General features: G+C 36.0%; 1 protein-coding gene across 1 annotated transcript; it reads left to right on the top strand.

Annotated features, from left to right (window-relative positions):
* Positions 1-14,021: 14,021 nt before the first annotated feature.
* LOC122400168 (translin-like) lies at positions 14,022-15,388 on the top strand. Its single transcript, XM_043401480.1, has 5 exons — positions 14,022-14,213; positions 14,514-14,613; positions 14,676-14,891; positions 14,962-15,041; positions 15,100-15,388. Exons 1-5 carry the CDS (start codon positions 14,142-14,144, stop codon positions 15,334-15,336), a joined length of 705 nt encoding a protein of 234 aa, XP_043257415.1. The 5' UTR covers positions 14,022-14,141; the 3' UTR covers positions 15,337-15,388.
* Positions 15,389-22,278: the final 6,890 nt, after the last annotated feature.

Genomic DNA, 22,278 nt, shown 5'->3' with positions numbered 1-22,278 from the left:
GCACACGCAGTTCCACCTTATTAAATTGTTGCTACAGCGTTATATTTATTGTCGCCCATAGATAATACATTTTACTCAACATATCACTTATGAACCAGCACTCTAGATTCGTAGGCTTTAATTAGATTATTGACTAGATATATTTAGAAGTATGTATCAGCAATCGTAAAAAATTAAATCCTAAATCGATAAAATTGCAGTATATGTGCGTGGAGGAAAGTTGCTAAGACGTTGTCTTTTAGAGTTGCGTTTTAGAAGTTTTCTTTAGAAAGTTTAGTCAAGCGATAATGATGAATACTTTATTTATTCGGATTGTTTATCAGCAGATTAAACCTTGTGATTATAGTAATTGAAAAATATTATCTTAACACAGCAATGAATACTCATAAACGCTGATCGAGCGTAATTCAGTGCAATACTATATTTTTAAGCATGAATATCATTTTTATCTTGAAGAACAACGAGTGCACAAGTGTATGAAATAAATTTTTTTTTTTTTTAACCATGAATTTATTCGATGCCATAAGATAACAAAATTTGTTTTGCTTTCAGTAGTTTTTGAAATAAAAAAGAAATGTTGGTCTTAAGAGCAATGATTAATAAAACAATTGGTATAAACATCGACAATGTTTGTACCACAAGTATCTTGTTTCTCTTCAGATTTGTACTTCTAACCCAGAACAGTATTATAACACATTTCAACTACTTTCCAAAAAAATAATGACAAAATGATTTTCAAAAATTAATTTGTTTTGAAAAATGAAAAGGAGAGTATATACATAGTTTCTGTAATTGCAATACTGCAAACACATGATTCGGATTTATTAAAACAAAGGGTATAGCCGAATAAGCCAAATTTGACATACAATGGATCCATCGATAGAGCATCAGAAAAAACATTCTGTGCCAAATTTCAATCCTCTATCTTGTTCGGAAGGGTAGTTATTGGGAAAATTCGGATTAGCAAATTTGTGCCTATTTCTCCTATTTAATCGAGTACGAAAATTCTGAAAAAAATCTAGTGCATTGTGGTTATTGAGATACGTGTTTGAGAATTTTTTCCGATTTTACGATTCCAAATCCTAAGTGTGAAAAATTAAAAATGCAAAAAGACGCAGAAAAATACCGATTTCGTATTGAAGCTTTCGAGACACTAGATTTATATAATTACTGTAAATGCATATTGTCATTAGTTACGTCCATGAATTTTTTCAGATTTTTTGGCAGGGTGCGTCGTAGTAGCAAAAATCAAAAACCGATTTTTTCGGCGTTTTTCGCATGAGAAAGCAACGCTAATTATTTACTTTAGCAATTCATCCCCAATTTCGATCTTTTTTTCATAATTTTCGTACTCGATTAAATAGGAGAAATAGGCACAAATTTGCTAATCCGAATTTTCCCAATAACTACCCTTCCGAACAAGATAGAGGATTGAAATTTGGCACAGAATGTTTTTTTCTGATGCTCTATCGATGGATCCATTGTATGTCAAATTTGGTTTAAGGGCACATTTGACCCCTTTATTCGGCTATAAGTAATAAATTTATAGTAGACTAATATGTAAATAATTGGGAATGTCGAAAAAGTGTATTTCAGTACAAAAGTATTAATAACAATGAGTAAATTACGTTTATTGCGACTTACATAGCAAATTCAATGAAAATTTATTATTTTTCTCTGTTTTAGCAATTGGAATTGAATTTAATGTGTAAACTGTATTCGACGAAATAGTAATTCCTAACAGTATTAACTCCTCTGCTTCTTAACGTTATCTATTATTAATTACGTTATGTCAAAATTTATGATTCGAAGACAAGATATGTCAATAACTTGTTTAACCGATTAATGTTCTTATGCCCAACGTTTTCTTTTTTTTGATTTTATATGATTGCTCAAAATATTGAAATTACACTACTCAGAATAATTGGAGAAAATTCCAATGATTTTATCATTAAGATATCTCAATATCGTGACAACTTAAACATGCTATGTAAGTTAGAAACTTAAGGCAAATATTATTGTATCAATTATAAAAAAAACACTGATACTTGGTTCATTTATCTGAATTGTTTAAGGTTGTAGGTCACCAATTATTTTTAGCAGTGCGTTTTATAGAGACTGAAAATAAAGTTCGGTTGCTAATCACTATAGTTTTTTGTAGAAATTTTCTTAAGACTTAAATTTGTAATGTTTAATTATTTATAAGACCAATTGTTAAAGTTATATCAATAAACGTGGTTTAATAGTAATAAATGAACATGTGCCCGTACAACTAGAGTAAACGTGGCCGGTCTTCTCGCCAGTTAGTCAAACAGCAACCGATCGTAGATAAAAGACGATCGTCCTCTCGCCTCACTCTCCGCGCTCGCGTGCCGTCCACACACATTCAATACGGAGAATATAGATTTTCTTTTATTACTTCAACACTCTCCCTAAAACTCTGTATTCTCCGAGAAAAGCATCTAAACGATTTTATTATTAATCTGACTTCTACTTATAAGTCCTAACTTGCATCTTAAATTCAAAAATCTTGGCTTCGCTAAAGCCTTAGTAAACACATCAGTAAATATGCCCTTCAAATATCTTATAATTCGTTTTACAAGTTGCCAGTGTGCCTCACTTGGATTTTCGAAAGCTCTAGCAGGTGCGAAACTCAACATGTCAGATCACGCGTACATGAGCTCGTGGAGTTTCGGAAAGTCGACAAAGGCAAACTGACGCATGCCCTCTTTCTCGATTCTCCGAAGCTGCCCGAAGTAATTTCGGACCGTCTCGTGGGAGTCGAGAGAGAAAGGCTCACATTTGCCTTCTCACTCTTAACAACCGAAATTCGACCTCCCATCAACGCCATACGATTTGGATTCTCGAGCCGAGATTCTCGACTGCCCAGGCATTTTTACTTTCGGACCTATGTAGGCGCACATAAGCAAAGTACCCATAATGAAAAAAAAATGTTGTAAAATTTATTTTTCGGAAATACACATTTTAAGACCCCCTGATCATATTTTAATTATGGCTTAAGGTAGTAAAGTCATAGAGCGACTGGATTTGGAGGGCCATGCAGATTTTAAGTGAATTTATTAATTAAATAGCCGCCTTAGGGGCACTAGGTTATAAACAAAAGCCTTGATTGTTTATGAAAAGTGTGACTCTATATCCGCTGGCTTTATGAATTTACTGTTACGCTGCAACAGCAGCTAAAAGACCATCGTCTACGTAAATCACTAAAAACATCTGTTTATCATTTGTATTTATTATAAACAAACAAGGATCCGCTGTCCTTTTTTTGAACCAAAAAATTTTTCAACAAAATCAGTAAAGCGTTTTGACCAGCACCTCGAAGCTTGTTTTAACCCGTATAAACTCTTCAATAATTTACAGACTCGTGGCGTCCCATCGCTAAACCCTTCCGGTTGCTTTATATAGATATTTTCTTGCAAAGATCCGTATAAAAACGCTGTCTTAATGTCAAATTGTGCAAGATGTAATCCGTCGCGAGCTGCAATACTCAGTAACGTTCGTATCGTATCGAAACTAACCACTGGATTAAACGTTTCCTTATAATCAATCCCTTCAATTTGAGTATAACCCTTTACAACTAATCTTGCCTTATACCGCTCATAACCGTCTGAATTTAACTTTGTTGCATAAACCCAACGAATATTAAGAATTTTCTGCCCTTCCGGCTTTTCAACAATTGTCCACGTTTCATTATCATTTAACGATTGAATTTCGTCTTTCATAGCTGCTATCCATTTGTTTTTATCATTTGAATTCATAGCCTCACTACAACTGGAAGGTATAGTCCTTGTAAAATGACACATTCAAATACCGTAAAACTCCCGTCCGTTTAATTTTACTCCTATCTCTAAACTTCCTAGAATTCTCATTAACCCCTCCTGAAAATTGCAGTTTCATTTTTATCATTTTTCTCATCATCGTTTTTCGCTTCCCCTTCTATCTCGATATTATCAGACCAATCGCAATTTTTAACTACTTTACTTTCAACCGGTAAATTAATTTCATGTAAAATTAATTTTTCTGTCTTAAACAATACATCACGACTCATAATTACATCTCTCACACTAGGTACATAAACTCGATACCCTTTGCAATTTCCAACATATCCTACTAAAAATCCTTTAACCGTCTTTTGATCAAGTTTTTTCCGCTTTTCATTCGCGAAGCATTCTGTTCCGAAAACTTTAAAATTGTCAACATTTGCTGTTTTATCATACCACAACTCATAAGGAGTCTTACTCAGCTGCTTAGTTAAACCAGTTCGATTAATTACATAAGTTGCAGTATTCATAGCTTCTGACCACAAAAATAATAATGGCAAGTCTAGTTTCGAATAAATCATGTATCGCGCCGCTCCAACTATAATTCTATTATCACGTTCCGCGACCCCATTCTGCTGTGGCGTGTAAGAGATATTTACAGTGTGTTTTATACCTTTACTACTCAAAAAATCACTGACGCTTTTATTTTTATATTCTTTACCGCCATCACTATGAAACTCTTTTACACTTTCACCATTTTCCTTGAAATTTACTTGAAAATTACCGTAGTAGTACCGGATAAACCCCAGAGTGACCATTCTCAAGCGCCTGGCGGGGGACCAGGAACTATAGTGAGACATCACATCCCCCTTTTCAGGCCCCTCCCGGTGGGAGGCACTCCCCCCACCATATTCCCACTCAACCGCAAGCGCCTGGTCACTAACGCCCACGGCCCCGAGCCTCGTAACATGGGATTAAGCCGACGGCCGCGGGCCCATGCTGACCGGACTCACCTGCGGTCAACTGGCCAACCTGCGGCCCTAAGTAGAACCCGCGGCAAATATCCCATGCCTCGCCCACTCACACACACAGTATTCTCTCACTCATATTGATCCCAAATTTATTGATAAACTACGTAGAAGATAAATATATCGGGTTATTAATATTTTACGAAAACGATATCTTATCCCTGCATACAAAGATTAGTGACTCCCAATCCCAATGACGCCAGAGTCACCTAACCCAGACTCAATGTAAGTAGATCCGGCATTGGGTGCCAGTGTGGCCAGATTTCGCATAATTGTGTGCATCGACGTCGAAACTAGAAACTATGAACTTCCTTAGCATCTAACAGAGTGGCGAAGGACAGCAGCCATATGCTGCCGTAAGAGTCACGTGTACATGAGCTCGGCACTTCATGCAATTTCGGGAAATCGAGAAAGAAGGCGAATGAAAGCCGTTCCTTCTTGCTCTTGTAACAGCTGAAAGTCGACCTCGCAACAATCGACATACGATTCCAAGTCTGGATTGCCCCAGCATTTTTACATTTCAACCTACAGTTACTCACAAAATTGAGCGTACATCTATGTAGTTAATAAAAACTGGTGGGAAAATGAACATAAACGGACATATTTAAAAGTAAAAATATAATATTTATTTTGTTCATATATTTTGACGGACAATTAGTGGAAAAAGTCTTAAATAAAATTAATTATTCATTTCTATTTAGCAAAAGCAACAAAACTGTTCTTGTTTTAGTGTCACAAAATTGAGCATACAGCAGATCAAATTAAACAAAAATAACTAACAGATTTTATTTTAATATTTTGTTGCAAATCCTTTTGCATCTATAACTGCTCTCAAACGTTTTGGGATAGACTCGACTAACGTTTCTGTAGTCGAACACGGAATACTATTCCATATTTCTACTATTTTGCGTTTAGCATCTGTTTTATTACTATAACTAGAATTTATTTAATTGTAATTTTAATTCTCGCCACAAATTCTCAATGGGATTAATATCCGGCGATTGTGGTGAAGTGTGTAATAATTTTGGCACGTTATATAGCAGTCACTCTTTAACAATATACGATGTATGTTTAGGATCATTGTGCTGTTGGAAATAATATATGGCTGGCATGTTTAATTTTAGAGCTGACGATTTCAAATTTGTTTTCAAAATATCAAGATATTTTAGTTTGTCCATAGTTGTTTCAATAAATTCGTTATTACCAACTCCACTTGCTGCCATACATCCCCACAGCATTATTGAACCTCCGCCGTGTTTTACAGTAGGAACCGTATTCTTTTGATTGAACTCTGAATTCAGTTGTCTCTATACTATTATTTTTCCATCCGAATTAAATAAATTAATTTTAACTTTGTCGGAAAATATTACGTTCTTTCAAAAATTTATATCACAACTTACATATTTTTTTGCAAATTCCAAACGCTTGATTCTATTCACCTTAGAAATATAAGGCTTTTTCCTTGCTACCCTACCGTGATAGCCTTTATCGCATAGCACCCTACGAACAGTTTCTGTCGATATCGATTTTCTAATCCTCGATGAAACATCTGTTGTTAATTTTGGTACACTACTTTTTGGATTAATTTTAATTTGTCGTATTATGTACCGTTCGTCAGTTCCAGTGAGAATTTTTTTCCTTCCGCGTCCTGGCTGATTATGCAGTGTACCATTGTATTTGTAATTGTTAATAATTTTTTGTACAGTAGAGTGGGCTCTACCTATTGTTTTTCCAATTTGCCTTAGAGATTTACCTTGACAATACAATTTGACAACTAATTTTCGCACAGAAATATCAGTTTCTGAGCTTTGTGAAGCCATAGTGCAAATTTTCGCTAATAAACAATGACAAATAAAAATCAAACGTATCATAGCAACGGAACTATGTTATTAGATACAATCGAATGAATTGTAAACCATGAGAAGTTTTACAAAAGTTAGTTTTCTAGTTACTAATAAACTGTACGCTCAATTTTGTGACGATAAAATAAGCATACTTTTACAGTTTTTGTTAAACATAGATGAACAATCAATATTGTTTAAAAATTTCTTCACGCATTATCTGCTGAAATGTACAAGTAAAATGTATAATGCGTTTTTACTTTTAAATATGTCTGTTTATGTTCATTTTCCCACAAGTTTTTATTAACTACATAGGTGTACGCTCAATTTTATGAGTAACTGTATGTATGGCGGTATAAGGAAAGTACCATAAAGAAAAGTAAATTTTCTAAGTGGAAATGCACGTTTTAAGACCCCATATTGTGATTATTAAACAAAAAGAAATTTTTGTTTATGCTTATGAAGCTGATTAGGCTTAAAATCTAATCAGACCTTGAAATAAGAACATAAAACTTAAATCTAAAGTTTCAGTGAAATTCATTCAACCGTTTAGACACAATCATGTTAATAACATGATACATAGGCACACCAAAATTTCTTTTTTTTAAATAGTCGCAATGTGATCCGGGGGACTTAAAACGTGTATTTCCGCTAAAAAAAATTTTGAACATTTTTTTTTCGTTATGGTACTTATACCTTACATACATAGATCAGAAAGTAAAAATGCAGAGGCAATCGAGACTTAGAATCGTATCCCGATTGTTGCCAGGTCGACTTTTAGCTGTTTCTCTTTTACAAGAGCAAGAAGGAAAGACTCATACTAGCGTTCTTTATCGATTTCCCGAAGTTGTGCGAAGTGCCGAGCTCACGTACACGTAGCTCGTGCGGTAGTATATGCCTGCTATCCCCACCACTCCGTTAGACGCTAAGGAAGTTCGTCGTCAATATTGTCGATTTCGATGCACTCAATTATGCCCGATCTCAGTGTGGCCAGATCGGGCATAATTGAGTGCATCGAAATCGACAACAGTGACGACGAACTTCCTTAGCGTCTAACGGAATGGTGGGGATAGCAGGCATACACTACCGCACGAGCCACGTGTACGTGAGCTCGACGTTTGCGCACAACTTCGGGAAATCGATAAAGAACGCTAGTGTGAGCCTTTCCTTCTTGCTCTTGTAAAAGACAAAACAACTGAAATACGACCTCGCGATAAGTGGCATACGATTCCAAGCCTCGACTGCCCCAGCATTTTTACTTTCCGACCTATATGTAAGGTATAAGGAAATTTATAAAGTATCATAATGAAAAAAAATTTTGAAATTTTTTTTTAGCGGAAATACACGTTTTAGGACCCCCTGATCATATTGTGACTATTGAAAAAAAAGACATTTTTTTTGTTCCTCAACGACTAACAATAAGTGAATTGCAATAACGAAAAAAAAATTTCGAAATTTTTTTTTAGCGGAAATACACGTTTTGGGACCCCCTGATCATATTGTGACTATTGAAAAAAATGATATTTTTTTTTGTTCCTATGCTATTAACATGAATGCGTCTAAACGGCTGAATGAATTTCAATGAAACTTAACATTTAAGTTTTATGTTCTCTTTTTAAGGTCTCATTATATTTTAAGCGTGATCAGCTCCCATATAATAATGATTATACGTTTTTAGTTTTATAATTATTTCGATACATACACATCATTTGTAACAAATTTTTAAAGCGATTTATATAAATCTTAAGAAGGATTAAGATCAAATATATTTTTCTCCTATCTTTCCTAGACAGGAAAAATTAAACGAAATCTTATGCCTTGCATACCTACCTAAACCACATAAAAAACGTATTCCACAAATATTTTAGAATAATGTTGTTCAAAGCAGTCTTACTCGTAAAGGGTTAATTAAGGGTTAATTAAAATGAAAAACCACTCTTAGCCAGTACCGTGCACGCTACAGAAATAGATTACTACTGACTTTTCCCACTATGTTTTTTAATAACCGTATCAAATTGTTACACACAATCAAATGATATATATTTGACTTAACTTTACATAACAAAATAATTGTAACGATAGGTAAAACAATAACGTGCACGCTACCGTTCAATGGAAACCACGGGAAGGTGGTGGTCACTTCCATCAGGAGGGAAATGTAAAAAATTGTTATTTCTTTGTAACATTATCACATGGCATATATTAGAACGTCTATATTCTTCTTTCCTTTTTTTTTGATTCCCCTCTAAATTCATTTCTGCAAAATGAAATATATTAAATTGACATCTATATACTGCTATTCATTCAATAGAACTTTATTTCTAATTATTGCCTTTTAAAAACCTATGGGAACTGTGCTATACCTACGTCCTTTCTTCGTCCGGGCATTTCAACGGCCCATCGATGCGCGAGCAGTATAAACAAAACACTATCGCCACGTGCTCGAGCCACTGCTGTTTCTCTTGAGTCAGTTGAATTCGGTCGACGAGGACGAACATCAGGACAAATTTAAAGGTACGTGCCGTAGGTCATTCTGAGATATTTAAATTGAAAAAAAGCTTTCGCGTAATTTCTGTAATTTTCTGTTCTTTCGCTTTTCTGCTTTTATATCATGGAAACGGTTGTGAAATCGAAGAATAAGTGTAAGCGCGGTTTTTTATCTTCATGGATAAATGATCATAGGTTTAAATCATGGATACGTGCAGTACCCCATGATAGAAGTCGTTTTTATTGTACTTTATGCAATAAGTCTTATTCTTGCGGTTCCTCAAACGTGTATAGACACGGAGAATCTGGGTGTCATAAAAAAAATAGTACTTCTAAAAGGACTTTTATGCCTCAATGGCTTGAGAATGATTATTTCAAGCCATGGTTGCATAAAGTCGACGGCGACCCTTATTCGTGGTTCTGTTCGGTTTGCAACAATCAATTTTCATGTCGATTATCGACGATTTATAATCACGCAGATTCTCAGTGTCACATTGAGAATTATAAAAAGAGTAACATATACAGTAGTCCCAAACGTTCGGCTATATTCCGCGAATTTCAGCAATGTTTTCAAATAACCGACCGAAAAATTTTAAAATTGTGTTCTACGCGATGGTTATCGCATTATACATCCGTAGTTACACTTTTAGAGAATTGGGACTCTGTATTGCTTTTTTTGCAAGAATTGACAATAAGCGAGAAATCAGAGTCCGGGGAACGTCTGTTAATCTCGATGCAAAATCCAGAGGCCAAAGCATATCTTTATTTTCTAAATTACGCTCTTGAGTTTTTTTATAAATTTAACATTTTCTTTCAAACTCAAGAGACAAGAATTCATTTGCTTCAAAAGACTGCGGCAGAACTTTTATGCGATATATTACGCAATTTTCTGAAACCGCAGCTTTTGAAACACATGGATTTAGTAAGAATGATGAATTTTTCTGTAGTCGAAAATCAACTTCCATTTGATAGCATAAATTTAGGAACAGAGTGTCTTAATTTTCTGCATCAACTGAATGCAGAATGCAAGTCCGACATCGTAGAAACCGTAAGGAAAAATTGTTTAATGTTTTATATTACAGCTGCAAACGAAATTCGTCATCGATTGGCAATCGATGACGAATTTCTTAGCATGTTGTATGTTTTTGAACCAACTTTTATATTAAATGATACAAATAGAGACATTTCCTTCAGAAATGTTCTCTTAATCGCTCAGAAATTCGGCGGTTTCGACGAAGAAGGACTGCAAACAGAATGGTCAGTATTGCCTTTGGAATTTACAACGAAAGGTAGACAGACGCTTATCGAGATGAAATTCGATGGTTTCTGGAAAACAATTTTATTAACGCGAAATTTGGACTATAAAATTAAATTTCCTGAATTGATGAAATTAGTAAATACAATTAGATCACTTCCAAATTCCAATGCCGATGCAGAAAGATTGTTTTCCATGTTACCTGACATAAAAACAAAGAAACGATATAAACTTTCTTCGGCCAGCGTCAACTCTATTTGCGTTGTGAAATCTTCGTTAAAGGCGCAGAGGGAAAACTCTCAACCCATGGAGGTAGATGACGATCATCTAGCTCTATTGTATTCCAAAAATTTATATCATAGATTTGCTAAGAAGCAAAAGTGTAATTTAAGATTAAACGCAACATATGACAATAACTTTGAGAATTTTCCCGCTACGTCATATGACGAAAATTAAGGTACCGATTTACTACAGAGCTTTTCTCTAGAGAGATTTTTCTCTCCAGAGAAAAGCTCTTTAGTAAATTCGTACTATTAGGCTGCAATGACAGTATAAACGTTTTCATGCGACGTCGCGGTAGACTGGTCTTGTTACGTCAACGGTACCGTGACGTAGGCGCAACAAGGTGTGATGCATGTATGTGCCATAACGTCACGCGAAAGCGCTTACATTGCAACCGCAGTCTTGTTAGTGATGTCCAAAATATTTTTTTTTGGACATCGCTAATATGTAAATAGTCGTTCAATTTGTCTCGCGTTGTTACTTTTTTTACGTATTTCGCTTGCTGTAAATACTATTCTGCTTGCTCTAACTATCATTTTTTTTCTTCATTTATTTGCTTATATTTTGCCGTATATTTTTAGTTAGTGAAATTGTTTGCTGTAGATAGTGTGGCTATGACGTAGAATGTCGCGCCTTGTTACACTTACGTCACGGTACCGTAAGAGCAACAATGCACGACATAACGTGCCAGCTTAATCGCAAACGTCCTATCCCGACATCCCATCCTTTGGAAATGTAAACAATTATATCATTTTTCCATTTTTATGGCTCGTGTGTATATTAATAAAAATTAATGCATTCACGAGTTAGTTTTTCATTATATTGTAATTTCATTACATTAATAAAAACATTTTAATATACGGCATGTGATAATGTTACAAAGAAATAACAATTTTTTACATTTCCCTCCTGATGGAAGTGACCACCACCTTCCCGTGGTTTCCATTGAACGGTAGCGTGCACGTTATTGTTTTACCTATCGTTACAATTATTTTGTTATGTAAAGTTAAGTCAAATATATATCATTTGATTGTGTGTAACAATTTGATACGGTTATTAAAAAACATAGTGGGAAAAGTCAGTAGTAATCTATTTCTGTAGCGTGCACGGTACTGGCTAAGAGTGGTTTTTCATTTTAATTAACCCTTAATTAACCCTTTACGAGTAAGACTGCTTTGAACAACATTATTCTAAAATATTTGTGGAATACGTTTTTTATGTGGTTTAGGTAGGTATGCAAGGCATAAGATTTCGTTTAATTTTTCCTGTCTAGGAAAGATAGGAGAAAAATATATTTGATCTTAATCCTTCTTAAGATTTATATAAATCGCTTTAAAAATTTGTTACACATGATGTGTATGTATCGAAATAATTATAAAACTAAAAACGTATAATCATTATTATATGGGAGCTGATCACGCTTAAAATATAATGAGACCTTAAAACGAGAACATAAAACTTAAATGTTAAGTTTCATTGAAATTCATTCAGCCGTTTAGACGCAATCATGTCAATAGCATAGGAACAAAAAAAAAATATGTTTTTTTGTAGTAGTCACAATATGATGAGGGGGTTCTAAAACGTGTATTTCCGCTAAAAAAAATTTCGAAATATTTTTTTCGTTATTGAAATTCACTTAGTCGTTTAACCCTTTTAGTACCGAGCGAAAAACGGGTGCCTATGCGAAGAATACCGAGCCAATTTGACGAATTTGTTATGGTTAGAGAAAAAGCTCGTAAAAAACAAACTAAGAATGATATTTACAAAATTCAAAAAGCAGCATATTACGAAATAAAGAAAGAATAAAGTAATGGCAATTGCATTTCAATATTTATTGCAAATCGTATAAATAACATAATGATAAAATATGATAAAAACATAGAAACAAGTTTCTCTTCTACAAGCAATATTTACGCATAAGAATAATCGTTGTTTGATCACAGTTTTATATAGGTCACGTAGCATAAAGTATAAGTATTTGATTTTCAATGATTTTTTAATAAATAATCAATTCAAAATATGATGAGGCTTTGTTAAAAAGTTATTAACGTTTAAAGTGGAGCCCGTACTGAATTTTTTTCTCGAAAACACGCAGAATTTCGAGGGTATGTCTATTCACCAAAAATGATTGTGATTGACTCCCACAACCGAAAATAATTTTTCCAGAACGATTTGAAATTTTTTTTTTTTCGTCGAAAAATCTAGGTACCTAATTACTAATTAGATTTTCGGTTAGAAATTTTTTTCTCGAAAATGCGTAGGATTTCGGGGGTATGTGTAATGATAAAAAATGATTGTAATTGACCCCTGTAACTAAATATAATTTTTTTTAGTGTGATTTTAAATATTTTAATTTCATCTAAAAAGTTCAGTACCCACTCGAATTTTTTTCTCGAAAGTGGGTAGGAATTCGGAGATATGTGTATTTACCAAAAATGATTGTAATTGACCCCTGCAATCGAAGATAATTTTTCCAGTACGGTTTGAAATTTTTTAATTTAATTGTTAATCATTTTTTAACGAGGCCTCAGTCAAGAAACTGATATTCTTCATTTTCGTCTTATTTTGACCTCTAGAATCTCCTATTAAAATTTTTCCCAGGGTTGGCCGAACACCCTGTATAATATGACGACTCCAGAATACATACGTTTCCGCCACAAAGTAGTGTTGAGTTGCTGGTTCGCCCGAGCGAAAAAGGCCTCTAAAAAATAATTTTTTAAATGCTTTTGCAATAAAATTAAACCCTTTATAATGTTTTACAAATTTTTTTTGAGACAGAGCTTTCTCCTAATGCGAAGAATAAGACACCATCGTATACGCAACGATATATCGTCGTTGGCACTTTTCGCAAGTATAGCGAACGACGATATATCGTCGTTCGGTACTAAAAGGGTTAATGCATTCATGTTAATAGCATAGGAACAAAAAAAAATATCGTTTTTTCAATAGTCACAATATGATCAGGGGGTCCCAAAACGTGTATTTCCGCTAAAAAAAAATTTCAAAATTTTTTTTCATTATGATACTTTATAAATTTCCTTATACCTTACATATAGGTCGGAAAGTAAAAATGCTGGGGCAGTCGAGGCTTGGAATCGTATGCCACTTATCGCGAGGTCGTATTTCAGCTGTTTCTCTTTTACAAGAGCAAGAAGGAAAGGCTCACACTAGCGTTCTTTATCGATTTGCCGAAGTTGTGCAAAGTGCCGAGCTCACGTACACGTGGCTCGTGCGGTAGTGTATGCCTGCTATCCCCACCATTCCGTTAGACGCTAAGGAAGTTCGTCGTCACTGTTGTCGATTTCGATGCACTCAATTATGCCCGATCTGGCCACACTGCCCGATCTGGCCATACTGATTGGGAGTCACTAATCTTGTATGCAGGGATAAGATCTCGTTTTGGTAAATTATTGATAACACGATATATTTATCTTTTACGTAGTTTGTCAATAGATTTGGGATCAATATGAGTGAGAGAATACTGCAGATATTTAATTCATTTCATGACTTTTTAAGTAATGAAGAAGAATTGCGTGAGGTGGGTACAGTTAACTGATTAAGTTTTGTAGTGACAATTTACTAATGCTGTTAATTCGTTTTATGTAGATTTTAACAAAGTAAAACGTTTTTGTATGAACATTTTCAAGATTCTTAATTTTCTTCTTATTTTACAATCAACATAAAGTATTTTATGTATAGTTAATATGTATTGTAGGTTAAAGTATGTTGACAGATCGTTATCTGAAACTTCATGAAAGCTTTATGTCATAATCATATAATCATGATTAAAAACATAACATATGTAAAGTAAATTAATATTTATTTTCTTTTGTTGAAGGAAATCCGTTTTAATGTACGAGATCTTGAAAAAAGTTGCAGAGATATTCTGATGATATTACAGAATATTCATAATGAAAATAACTTGGAAGAAAACATAAGTATGTACATACGTAATATATCTTCATATTATCAATGCAATTATGTCTCCTTTTATTCACAGTTGTATCTGAATATTGTGCAAAAGCAAGAGTAATATTTGAAGATGTACGTAAAAGTTATGAGTTACTTGCAAAAGCTGTACCAAAAGATCAATACTATAGGTTTCATGACCACTGGCGTTTTGTTACACAAAAATTATGTTTCTTAGCATCTTTAGTAATATATTTAGAAATTAAGGTTTTGGTTACTAAGGAAACTGTTGCAGCAATGTTAGGAGGTATGTGATTTATAATACATGTCTACTTATATTTCTTTTCTTTTATATTAAATTTATATTATAAATATAGTCAAAAATAATAGAGAAGATGGTTTTCACTTGGACTTGGAAGATTTCTTAATGGGTTTACTACAATTATCTACAGAATTGGTATGTATAATTTATAATTTAACTATGGTTATTACTCATTTGAATTGTTATGTTTCAGAGTCGTTTTGCTGTAAATAGTGTTACTAATGGTGATTACAATCGGCCTATAGAGATTGCAAGATTTGTGAATGAACTAAACGTAGGTTTCAGATTATTAAATTTTAAAAATGACAATCTAAGGAAACGTTTTGACAGTTTGAAGTACTCCATTAAAAAAATAGAGGAAGTTGTTTATGACCTCAGTATACGAGGTTTAAAACCATCTTCGTGCCCTGCTGCTCAAGAAACAGAGTAAATATTTTGTAAGGACATTTTATAATACTAAAGAAATTTATCATTATATACATTATTGAAATAACTATTATTCCATTAATATCATTTAAGTTCTATATATGATTATTAGTATCTATATTGTCTCATTTTTTCGTTATATATATCATACTGTATAAACTATGTTGAAAAAAAATCCCATTTATAGATAAATCTTTGAAATAAGTAATAACATTCTTGAAAATTTACTGTATTTAACAAGGTTTCACCTTTAATGAATTTCTGATAATTATCAGTAAAAAAGTTTATAACATTTTCGGCTGAAATATGTGGTAAGATAATAATCTTTGTAATATAAATTAATGAACACCAATAATTGTCTTTTGTAGTACAATGCAAGAAAATTGAAGAATTCTATTCTTCGATACATAATAAAAAATTTTGAAATAATCAGTAGCTGTAAAAACAAAAAGAGACGTGGCGGTCAACTTAAAATTTTAAGTGATAGGGATATTCGATTTGTGTTGCAAATAATTCGACAAGATTCAAATGTAATTGTTTCAAAAATAATCATCCAAATAGAAAATAATTTAGGAAGTACAACAGTACATCTTGAAAATATTCGAAAAATTAAAAAAAAATGTTGATTTCATAGTTGTGTATCGTGGAAAAACCTTTACTTATGATTAGTGGCATCAAATCACCAAAAAGAATTGAATTTGCAAAAAAGCATAAACGAGAGAATAAACAATTTTTGTAAAGAATATTACTTACAGACGAAGGTAAATTTAATATCTTTGGAGCAGTTGAAAGTGGCAAAGGATAAGGATAGAGAAAAAGCGGCACACTGGCACATTAGATTTGAAAAACATAATACCAACTGTAAAGCATGATGGTAGATCCGTCATGGTTTGGATCTTAATGGTGGTATCAGAAGTAGGGAATTTAGTATTTATAGAAACTGTCAAGAATCGATGAATATTCTTAAAAGTAATTAAAAAAATAATGCAAAAAAATTAGGACAGGGAAAGGACTGGATTTTTTAATAGGACCAAGTGTTCAAAAATTCCTTTCTTTCTACCTTAGTGTCTCTATTTAAATGCAATCGGACACCTGTTGGATTATTTGGGGACAGAGATCAAAAAACATAAAATAACAAATAAACATAACCTACCTTAAAAATATTTTAAAAGAAGAATGGAAAAAATTCCGTCAATTATGGAAGTTGGAATAATACTGAAATAGTATAATACCATATGAACTGAAATACCGACCTAGTAAAAAAACTAGTGGTTTTTGAGCGACCTCCTCCCTTATAGAATGGTGATCTTGAAAAGTATTGCAATTAAACTACTGAAATCGGTAAAGTTAGCAAACGCAGAAAATTTCTTCCCTTACAGCGAGTACAGGGTTGCCATTAGTAACACGCGCAAGGTTGCCATTTCTTACAAATGTAATGCTTATTGTTAGAAAGCGACGATGCAGCCAAACACTAAAATCGCATTTCCTATAATCGTTTCAATATTCGAGTACATGAAATTTGGTTTTGCATAAACTGAAGTATCGACTTCGTAAGAAATCGATGGTTATAGAGTGACCTCTTTGTTTAAATGTACAGTGCCACCGAGAACTATATACTTTCAATCATGAGAATCGGTAAAGTTAGCATATGTAGAAAAATCATTTAAAACTATTTTAAATTCGCAGCCATTAACTCGGTGTTATCCGCGACAAAGGACTTTTTTCTATCGAAGAAAGATAGATGGAATCCAAGTTCTATCGATCTCCCTTTTACATTCTAAATTACTAAACTTGGAAGATAGAAGGAATCAAAGTTCCTTCGATATCTTCGTTTAGTTCTACCAAGCAATTATTTTATCAAAGAAAACGAGGTAAAATTGAGAGATACGCGACGCGATGTTGCACTGTGCAAATCCTAGGATTGAATCATCTGCTTGTTGGTAAGTCGATTCTACGGAAAAATGAGTTCACGCTCCTGAAACTGGTTCCCTATTTCTCCAACGCATCTCGCCGGGAACCAAAAGAACCCGATTTAGGACGCCTGACAAAGAGAAGGATCCTAAGACAAGGACTTTCGCCAGAAGGTATGCGTTTCCGCAGGAAACGGTGTCGTACACCTTCCAGCGAAGAACCATTTTCCCTAAATCAAACTACCAGGGAAAGGCAACTAGATCGTTTGGATCAGCCACACAGCTGATCACATGTTTCATTGAATGAAGTAGCGGTGACCGAAGCAGGGACGAAGGAAACAAGTTGAAAATTTCCAAAATAAAATGAAAATAAACCTAACTCCACATTAACATAATGAAATAAAATAAATTGTCAAATACAGAAAGATATATACCGATAGAGCAGAAACTGGTCAATAGCCAAATAGCGTACTTTCAAGCAATAAAATAAAATAAATAAAAATAATATGGTATGCAAGTTTAAATAATTAATTGCCACTGGTCATCTTTTACTAGTAAATGGTAAACACTGGCCAGCAATGGTTAGCAAGGGGTTGGAGGTCGGACGACGAGATTCGGTTTCCTGGTGTCCTTCCAGCTCGTGAACTGCCGATGGAATGAAACTTTTTTACACATATGGTCATATTTATAACTTATTAAAGAGTATCAAAAGGGTGGAAAAGTGGTACGCTCACACGTCGGCAGTTGGTTCCGTAATCTATTCGATCTACTAACGCACGAGAATTTTAGGCAAAATAATGTTTCTAATTAACATTTACACGATACGTATTATTAAACATTACTGTAATTGCGTATTATCAAGCAACTGTCTAATATAAATTGTAAATTAATGGAGACAATATCAGTACTATAATTAAAAAAACGAAATAGGGAACGTTCTTTCTAAAGCTTGAAAAATGCATACTTTTACATATACATATATTTCTTACTTTGTGTGTATAAACTGTTCCGACAAGTCGATACCAGGGCATCGTAACTAAGGCTTCCAAGTTACTCTACAACTTGTTTCAGATTTGTATATACATAATTTTCGAACGATAACCAAAAAGCCTTAAGGGGACAATTTTCGAGCACCTTACCCTAAAGTTAAGCGTCAGACGGAAACCGAGGAAATTCAACCGGTGAATTCAGAAGTTGAAATTAGGGAATGGTCAAAGCAGGAAGACTTAGCGGACAATTTTCTACAGAAAGATATCAAAGAACACCAGTTCCACGCGTTCGGACGGGACGCGCAACACACGTCTGCGGGGGAACCAACAGGTTTGACTTGCCGGACTAGTTAATAAATTATCGTAGTCCGCCGCCATTTTCATCTTCGACGTTGCAAATGGGAATTCGAAATATTGACCAGCGATCGTAAGATAAAGCATCGCGCTGCTGATTGCAAGCCGAATGCCATCGGACAAAAGAATGAAACTAAGCGCAACCTGTTTGCCCTTGTATTTGGAACGGCTATCCCTGGAATAACCGTAATTATTCAATCAATTGCGCGCATCGGTCAACAACGTCTCGCACATTGCTATCGAAAATTAGCGGTTCGCGGTTTCCCGTTTGAACGAGCGACGTAGCTCGACCAAGGACAGATTCAGAAGCAATATTAAAATGGGGAACGTCATAGGTGAAAGTATACAGAGTGTTTCTAAAATACATGTAAATGTCTAAAGAGATGAATCTACACACTAAAATGATTAAAAACTGTCGTACGAACAAATGTTCTGCATACCTTAATTTTCGAGTTATGGATGATGAAACGTATAGTAGAACAAAGTATGACACTTCACATATTTCTGTATTATTTCTAAGTAGTGTTGAAAGGAGAAAGAACATTTTATTACAAAGCAGGAGTTGAATTTTTATCGAAAGAATTATAAATAAGTGGATATACTTGGATATTTAAAAAAAAATTTGAAACAATGTACCGAAAAATTGGCCATTACTGTCGAGATAACGGTCTGGAACACAAGGCCGTAATTGTCAGACTGTGGTTGGTTTATAATTGCCCTAATGTTATCAAAACTTCAGTCTTCGGACTTAAACGTAACAGAAAATGTATGGTACGAGTTAGAATGTAGAACTAAATAATATCGCGTTAGCAATTAGCGATACGTTGCTGGAATTCGAGCGTGTCAACTTAAATATCGACGCGAGTATATGCAAAGCGTCCTACAATTTTGTCCCGCGGTGTATAATGGTGGTGAAAAAAAAAGGTCGGTGAAAGCATTTTTTCCGAATTCGTTACACCTGTAACGTCGGCGTATTTTTCGTACGTCCGGCTCGGCCGCAAATAGCATAAACACGCGCATCGCGATGCAGCTGGGTAAGTGGGTACGGCTCACGTAGTTCGTACGACCTTCATAAAAACTCGTCGATCAGAGATTGCCGAGAATGCCGAGTGAGAACTCGCCGTCTACGGGGTGGCGAATACAAAAGTGGGCGCCTACCTTGGCGAACGAGACACCGTCGCTACCTACTGCGCCGAGTAAATAACAGAGGAATCGTCTGCGGTAAAAACAAAGCTGACTGCGCTAGGAAACGAGCCACGGCTGAAACGAATACGTCAGCAACGCGATCGAGCCTCGATCGTGAAAAGAACCGATACCCCGTTTATAGATCGACGGGTCGAGCTCAACAGGAGTATAATTTGCGGACGCAGTTGCCCTTTATTTCCGCTTGCGGGTCGTTTTTCTCTCCTCGACAACGTAATCGAAGAGAAAATCGAGCAAAACGTTTGGAACGTTCTTTCCTCGAGCTTGCGACCAGCCTGACCGAAAGTCAAAAACCGATATTTCCATGTACGTAAAAACACGTATTCCATATTAGGGCAACCGACCCTGTAATAAAGCACTGGATCAATTTCGAGAATCGCTATATCTGCGGCGGTATAATTATGCTGCGCAGTGTAGATCGCACAGCCGGTGGCCGCGCAGTGATCCGGCGATCTTAAGATTCTAGCGATTTCCCGGGGATCCAAGGTTCGCGCGCGAGAAAGACGGAGAGAAAGAGCAGTCCATAGGTTAAGTCCCCACCAAAGAGGCCCGTGGAAAGATGCTGGCCGATCTCACGTGGTTAACGCACGTAGATACATATATTATCCTGGCGCGCGCACATCTTGGCCTCCCGTGGTTCGCCGGTTAGTGGTTAGTGGGTGCACAGGTTGCCGATGTGCGAACACACCGGTGTGTGTCGTGTCGAGGTATGTCACCCGGCCAATCCTGTGCCACGTATACCGATCGCCTACGTTGTCCGTTCCTTACATTTTACTTTTCACGGAATAAGCGATTCGCGGCGTATCAACAACTTCGTCGCGATATTTGCCGCTTGATCCGATTATTATACTGTTCGCCACGATGCGCGCGACGGAGCCTCCGACCCGCGGAGAAAGCGACAAATTCCTCAAGACGATACCTCTGCGTCGACAGTCGAAAAATGTGGAAAGCAGCCGCGGTGGATATTCGACGCACGGAATTCCTTGGTTCGACAATAGTGAATATTCCAGCCTGTCGATATTCACTAGCCCGATTTCGAGTAAACGGCCATACCAAATCGACACGATTTCTCCTTTGGTGAACGCTCCAGGATCCGGTTGACCGGCGTTTCGTGACGAAAGAACGGCTCCGAGACGAAATCGTTCCTTTTCTTGAGCGACGGGACCGCTTCGTATCTTTGGGTGCGCGAACGTTGCCGGAGAAAGTGAAGCAGCACTCGGAAATGAACGAAATAACCAGTGCCTCGGCGATTTCATTTATGTAACAGCCCCGACAGTCGGACATTGCACGTGCGGACGTTGAATTCTCCGCACTTGTGCGAGTCATGGCGCATTGAAATTCCTCGCGGACATGCCTCTGTGCCTGGTACGCTCCAGCCGGCGCGCGAGTAATTCAGCCCGCGGTGTAAATCGAATGCAAAAGTAGAGAACCGTACCGGTAAGAGAGTGCTTTCTGTATCGAACTATGCGTCTGGTGTTTCGAGTCGCGATTTACGTGATTAAGAACGATATGGGTAAAGGCATTTCGAGTACAATAACGAAGAAAAGACCCAAGAGGTGGCGAAGGGAAACGTAGAAGACCGAGAAAAAAGTTAAAACCGTACCGCACGACCAGTAAGTGTTTTCTGCATCGAACTAAAACGTCTGGTGTTTCGAGTCGCGATTTTGGAGATTAGGAACGATACGGGAGAAAACAATTCAAGTGCAATAACGGGGAAAAGACCCAAGAGTCGGGCGGAGGAGACAGAAGAAAATCGAGAAGAAAAGTTTTAGTTTAGAATCGAACGCAAAAGTTAAATCCGTATCGCACGATCGGTAAGAGTGTTTTCTGTATCGAACTATACGTCTGGTGTCTCGAGTCGTGATTTTCGAGATTAAGAACGATTTAGGAAAAGGCAATTCGAGTGCAGTAAAGATCCAAGAGGCGGCGGTGAACGAAGAAGAAGATCGAGAAGAGAAGCTTTAGTCCAGAATTGAAAGTAAATGATAAAACCGTATCGCGCGATCGGTAAGGGACTGTTTTCTGTATCAAACTATACGTCTGGTGTTTCGAGATGCAATTTTGGGGATTAAGAACGATACGGTAAAAGGCAATTCAAGTGCAATAACCAAGAGGCGGCCCGAACGAGGGAAGAGAAGAAAAAAACACTTAAACGAAGAAGGCTTTCGTATTACTTCTGCGAGAGAAGTACCTGTGCCGCGAGAGAGGCGGGAACGTGCCTGGCGATTTGACTACCAAATCGTTGCTCTTGTGCAATTCCTTCGTCGTTTTTTATTTTTTGCTTCCCCTCCCGGGCCCCTACGACCTTTTCACATCTACCTGCGCGCCCCGCGTATTTTTAGGCGTGACACGCTTTCTTTGTACCGGCCGGACCACTGCAGCAAAAAGAGCTCCTCAAAAAACTGCGTGTACCGACACCACGAATTTTTTCTGCGCGCCACAATTCGACTTTTACTTCGTCGCAGCCATCGTCGATCTCGAAATTACGGT

Source organism: Colletes gigas, unplaced genomic scaffold (assembly GCF_013123115.1).
Source record: "Colletes gigas isolate AHSC1104 unplaced genomic scaffold, ASM1312311v1 Colletes_gigas_Sc00016, whole genome shotgun sequence".
Lineage (NCBI taxonomy): Eukaryota > Metazoa > Arthropoda > Insecta > Hymenoptera > Colletidae > Colletes > Colletes gigas.
This window is presented reverse-complemented; position numbering and strand designations above follow the sequence as displayed.

Excerpts from the sequence above, each read along its gene's own strand:
- LOC122400168 (XM_043401480.1), top strand. The coding sequence starts at position 14,142 with ATGAGTGAGAGAATACTGCAGATATTTAATTCATTTCATGACTTTTTA. Across the intron at positions 14,614-14,675 it reads TAACTTGGAAGAAAACATAA|TTGTATCTGAATATTGTGCA; the intron begins GTATGTACATAC and ends TTTTATTCACAG. Across the intron at positions 14,892-14,961 it reads TGTTGCAGCAATGTTAGGAG|TCAAAAATAATAGAGAAGAT; the intron begins GTATGTGATTTA and ends TTATAAATATAG.